This window comes from Trachurus trachurus (genome assembly GCF_905171665.1).
Source record: "Trachurus trachurus genome assembly, chromosome: 22".
NCBI classification, from domain to species: Eukaryota; Metazoa; Chordata; class Actinopteri; order Carangiformes; family Carangidae; genus Trachurus; species Trachurus trachurus.
In genome coordinates, this window is record NC_139907.1 from 3,752,954 (window position 1) to 3,758,953 (window position 6,000).

Below are 6,000 nucleotides of genomic sequence, written 5' to 3' on the forward strand. Positions count from 1 at the left end.
ACTGCAGCTTTGATTTGTTTTTGGGGGAAAAGTGCCATCCCATCATTACAGTAAAGCTCAGCGTCAAGTGAAGTGAGTTAAAATGAAGACAGAGGGATTTTCTCTTCATTACATCAGGGAGTCGTGCAGGGGCCAAGAAGAGTCCAGTCAGGGGCCCCCGGTCGTCCCTCTGACCCCGAAATGATGTTTAACCCTCCTGTTATCTGAACCCTTCCTCCATCCTTCCTTCTTTCCACAATCCTTATTCCCTTCCTTCTTTCCTTCCTTCCTTCCCTTCGTCCTCACTTCCTTCCTCTTTTGATCCAATTGACCTGATCTGTTCCCTCCCTCCATCTTTCTTTCCTTCCTTTTCCCTTCCTTCTTTCCCTTCTTCCTTCCTTGAACGAATCTGCTCCCTTCCTCCATCTTTCTTTCCTTCCTTTTTCCCTTCCTTCTTTCCCTTCTTCCTTCCTTGAACGAATCTGCTCCCTCCGTCCATCTTTCTTTCCTTCCTTTTCCCCTTCCCTTCCTCCACAATCCTTATTCCCTTCCTTCATTCCTTCCTTCCTTCCCTTTGTCCTTACTTTCTTCCTCTTTTGATCCAACTGACCTGATCTGTTCCCTCCCTTCTTTCCCTTCTTCCTTCCTTCTTCTTCCTTCCTTGAACCAATATGTTCCCTCCCCCATCTTTCTTTCCACAATCCTTTTTCCCTCCCTTCCTTCCTTCCGTCCTTCCTTCCTTCCTTTTTGACCCAATTAACCCAATCTGTTCCCTCCCTCCTTCTTACCTTCCTTTTCCCCTTCCTTCTTTCCTTCTTTCTTTCCCTTCGTCCTTCCTTCCTTCTTTCCTTCTTTCTTTCCCTTCGTCCTTCCTTCCTTCCTTGACCCAGGAGGACAACAGGAGGGTTAAATATAAAGTTCAGTTTTCTGACTTTGTTTGAATGTTAAGAACCATCTGTGTTTGGTTTTGACACTTTAAGCAACAAGCCCATTATTAAAACAGTCAGTGTAAATGCACAGTGAGTTTATAATATATTATAGGATGTATAATAAAAAACCTGCAGCTTCACCAACTCTGTGTTTCACTGCTGCAGCGTCTGATCTGATCTGAGGCCAGTGAACAGTCCCACAACAATCTGCACATCGTCTGCTGCTCCCCGCATCACTCTGCTGCTGCTGCTGCTGCTGCTGCCTCCTCGAGCACAAAACACACACACACACACACACACACACACACACACACACACACACACACTAAAGACACACACTACTCCAACGGCTCTCCAATTAGCGCAGAGCGACCCCGCATTTCTGGAACAAGTCTCCACCCAAACAAACAAACACCTCCAGCTCCAGCTCCACCCAGACTTCCTCCACTCAGCCACTCACTCACTTTTCTGGGAAGCTGAAGGAGAGAAATCAAAATCAATCTCATCACAGCAGAGAGAGAGCGCGAGCGGTGCCAAGTCCGAGCGCAGGTTATTGCGCAAAAAAGAAAAGAAAAACGGGAGCTGTGCGCAAAAAGCGACAAAAAAAGGATAAAACCAGATCAGCTGCTTATTATTCTCCACATTTCACCAAACAACCTGTCACCCTCTCCATGAAACCAGCTGAAGCTCCGTTATTATCACAATGACGCAACTAACTCGTTTCAATCACGACGCAGGTTTTTAAAAAATCAACAAATAAAAGTCAAATCAGGAGGACGAGGCTGAGAGTCTCTGTGACGTCATGACGAGCCTGCTCCTGAGCAGGTGTCTGACTCTCTGTTCATCATTAAAACAACACAACCCGGCGAGTTAATGAGCAAAATAAACTTTTAATTTGCAGCTATAATGACGCGCGCGGACCCCAGCAGCAACCTGAACCTGGAGAGCTCATTTGCATAATTTCCCTCCAAAAGCAGCAGAACAACAAGGCGCTGCTGCTGCTGCACGGGAATAAAAACGGTGCGTAAACTGAGCAGCTTCAGGGGAAAAAAGAGCAAGAAAATAATAATAATAAAGATATAAAATAAAATGTTTTATCCTCAGTGGAGCACGTGCACCGGGGTCAGCTTCACGCGACTTATTGTGATGTAAAGCATCATGTTGTAGAGCGACAGAGAGAGACAGCGAGAGAGAGACAGGGTCAACTCCGTCACTGTGAATAACAGGCGGGTGGAAAAGTGGTGAATCCTCCGCGGTGAAGCCCCAACACTCCCAAAAAGAAAAAAGAAAAAGCTCGCAGTATTCCAACAGAGTGTGCGTGGGTCCGTCCGAGGAACCAAACCCAGACCCCAAAAAATAATAAAAAAAAAAAATGAAAAAATGAAACAGCACCAAACATCGAGGCTCGCTCCGACTCACCACTTGAACGCCGGACGATGTTCTCCAGAAAAGTGTTCTGCGGTGCCACCAGCCCTCTCTTTCCCCCGGGCATCCTGCTGCTGCGGTGGCTGTGGCTGTGGCTGTGGCGGTGTGTCTGTGTGTGTGTCTGTGTCTGTGTCTGCTGCTCGGGGGTCGGTAGTAGTACTGGCGCTGGCTCTCAGTCGGACCGGTGGAGCAGCTCATTGTAGCCGCGTGCGCTCTGGATGCTGCTCGTGGCGCACTGAGCCACGGCGGCGGCGGCTCCGCGGCTCCGCATCCCCGCTGCCCGCCCGGAGCGCCACGACGCATGCGTGTCTGCTGATTGGAGGGGGGGTGGGGGGGGCGGGAGAGGGAGGGATGGGGGCTTTGGTCCTGGAAAATAACGATGCACTGATACGTTCAGGGTTTGTGTCATGAATGATGCCGACTGGATGTTACAAATGAAAACTGTGACATTTTTATTGGAGGCTGATTTTTTTTTTTTTACAGGTCGATCAGCGACTTGAAATATGACCAAGTATGAAAGGCTCTGTTTAAAATGTCAATAATGCTCATTTCAGTTTAAATCATAGAATTTATATCTGTTTATTTCTCTTTATAGCTGCTTTAAGTTCTTATATCTATAGATCTATTACAGACATAACTGACTACGTATCTAATCAGTTATGAAATGTTACTAGTGACTAATAAACTTTTGATTCTAGTGTCATTAATAAACATTGTCTACAAGAATGCAGTTTGTAATTGTTGACTGATGTAAATCTATGGTGGCCCTGAGAGGTCAACTCACATAAACTTTTAAGAAAATACCTATAAATACTTATTAAACTCATACGCTAGAAAAACTCAGGTAGCGTTTCTGGTGACACAATAAATTGAGGGACCAGTCTGGGACCTTTAGGGTCGTGGCTAGATGGCGTACAAGAGCTGCAGGATGTAGAATCTCACCAAAACTCGTCGAGAACTCCCGACTGGTTAAGTTTAGTAAAACTGACATGTACAGGTGTAAAATAGGGGGGGGGAAGCAAAAAGTAAGTGAAGCCATTGGTTGGGTTTAGGCACAGATAAGTAAAGTTTGCATGTTTTCTAGGACGTCAATATCACATGGTATTGATCATATAGACTGTTAGCTTAGCATTAGCCTTTAGCCTGGTCCGTCACTTTATTGTTTTCTCCAGAAACACTTCCTGTTGTGTTGGGAGTATTTTGCTGGTTGTTGTTTCCTGAATTTTTCGTAGGCTATGTTTGCGTCTTTGAGTGTTTGCAGTGTGTTGACCCCTCGGGGCCACCGTAGATACAACTTAAAGGGATGTAAAATGTTGGCATTTTAAGGGAAATTGGTGTCCATTAAAATTATATTGTCACATCTCCTCTTTGCATGTTCTTGCTCAGATTAATCTCTTAGTTGATCTTTGGAGGTGTTGGTGGATGTATTTCAAACGTTTTTAGCAAAGCAAAGTATTTGCTGCTCTTTCCATTTGCTCACAGATTAACACACAGATATAAAAGTGGCATCAGTCTCTCCGTCTCCATACAACTCCCTGAAACAAGGTAAAAATCTCGTCCATGTCTTCGAGTGTGACACCGCCCCTTTAAGAAACAAACCATCTCATGTGTGACACAGTGACCCAGCAGAAATAAACTCGTTAGCCGGTTCAACTTCTGTGAGACGATAATAATAATAACAAGTGTGTGTTGTCTTTACCACGCAGCGGTGAAAACTGTGTCGCCCTCTGCAGGAAGTCTCTCAGGAATGCTCATTAGGATTAATGGGGCCCCGGGGAGCCGGCGGATGGACGGGCCCCCACCAGGGAGGGAGGGGAGGGGGGGGGTTGGGGCAGCTGGAGCTCCACGATATGGACCGTTTTATTTACTCCACTGCACCAACGCTGCTCAGGGAGATCTGAGGGAGAAGGTGCACGTTAGCTTTAAAGGGATAGTTCAACATTTTGGCAAATTGGCCATTACCATAATCCCTATAGTCATAGCAGTAGGTTTGTTACCTTTAATTGTCGGTGCAAGCTATTTTTAGAACGGCGGAGCAGAGCCGTGAGCTGCTCAGAGTTACGCTACGGAGGCTCATGGGATTTCTTGGTTTCCCTCATCAAACTCATCAAATACACAATCCAACAACTCCACAACGCTCTGGCGGACAAGTTGTTGGCAACGCGCATCAGCGGTTTTGCATGAATTTCCCTCTCCCAAACCAAGAAATCCCATGAGCCTCCGTAGCGTAGCTCTGAGCAGCTCACGGCTCTGCTCCGCTGTTCTAAAAATAGCTTGCACCGACAATTAAAGGTAACGAACCTACTGCTAAAACTATAGAGATTATGGCAATGGGCCAAAAATGTTGAACTATCCCTTTAAATAAATGACAAGATTAGAGAGAAATTACAAACAATAACACAACACGCTGATGGAACAGGACAACAACAACAACAACAACAATGTGGATGTCTGAACCACAATCAAACCTGAGATCCTTCAACCTGGACCAACTCGTTCCATCATAAACCAGCACAGACAAGAACAACACTGACACAGTTTGTTTGATGTTGTGTTGCATTCAGGGTCTTCTTTACAAATCTAAGCTCTTGTTAACTCCCACTGATCATCATCATCAACACTGTCACCTCGAATATTACAGCATCCAACTGTGTGTGTGTGTTGTGAGTGAACATGCACAGTGCCAAACGTTCCTGTGGGACGCCCATAATTGGCCCACTTGCATCATGGGGCATCAAACATATGTGACAGCGCAGGTGGGACAGCTGCTGTACAGGCTGAGCTCTCTCTCTCTCTTTCTCTTATGTTTAGTGAATGTCTCTCGCTCTCGCTGCACTCTAACGTATGGAGGTTTATCTGAAGGTAAAACTGTGGAGAGTTGTGGTCGACATGAGTTAGTTTGTGTGTTGAAGGGGACATTCTCCACCCTGCACAGCTCAACAGTGAGCAGCACCATCACTGGGGTTGCGTTCAGGTACGTTACACAGGTGCTGCCAAGTGTGTTAAAGGGATAGTTCAACATTTTGGCAAATTGGCCCATTGCCATAATCCCTATAGTCATAGCAGTAGGTTCGTTACCTTTAATTGTCGCTTTAAGATATTTTTAGAACGGCGGAGCAGAGCGGAGGCTCATGGGATTTCTTGCTTTCCCTCATCAAACTCATCAAATACACAATCCAACAACTCCACAACGCTCTGGTGGACAAGTTGTGACCTGCACATTCACCACGCTATGAGATAATAACACAACGTTACCAGACAGAGTTGTTTTAGAGGGAAATACAGAGACTGCTTGATGAAAAACTAAAAACTGCCCCCGACAGGAAAGTGCATTTGCTGTTTTGCATGTGTGGCAAGGTGAAGAGGGACCGGGCGGGGATTGAACCCACACCTCCCGGGTAAGAGTCATGCGCGCTTGCCAGTCACCCAAAGGGACATCCCCTTGGCCAAGTAGCCAGGGCACATGATCAATTGGAGGCATAGTGACAGGACCACCACTGTCACACATGAATTTCCCGTGGTGAATGTGCAGGTCACAACTTGTCCACCAGAGCGTTGTGGAGTTGTTGGATTGTGTATTTGATGAGTTTGATGAGGGAAACCAAGAAATCCCATGAGCCTCCGTAGCGTAGCTCTGAGCAGCTCACGGCTCTGCTCCGCCGTTCTA

At 46.3% G+C, this 6,000-nt stretch overlaps 1 protein-coding gene across 1 annotated transcript in view; it reads right to left on the reverse strand.

Annotated features, from left to right (window-relative positions):
* kcnh5b (potassium voltage-gated channel, subfamily H (eag-related), member 5b) overlaps nt 1-2,400 on the reverse strand; it is a gene marked incomplete at both ends in the record, with an annotated part of 186,153 nt that extends 183,753 nt beyond the window's left edge. The window contains 1 exon segment of the mRNA XM_083998777.1: nt 2,328-2,400. Coding sequence (XP_083854903.1) covers nt 2,328-2,400 — 73 coding nt within the window.
* Between the last annotated feature and the right edge of the window lie 3,600 nt (nt 2,401-6,000).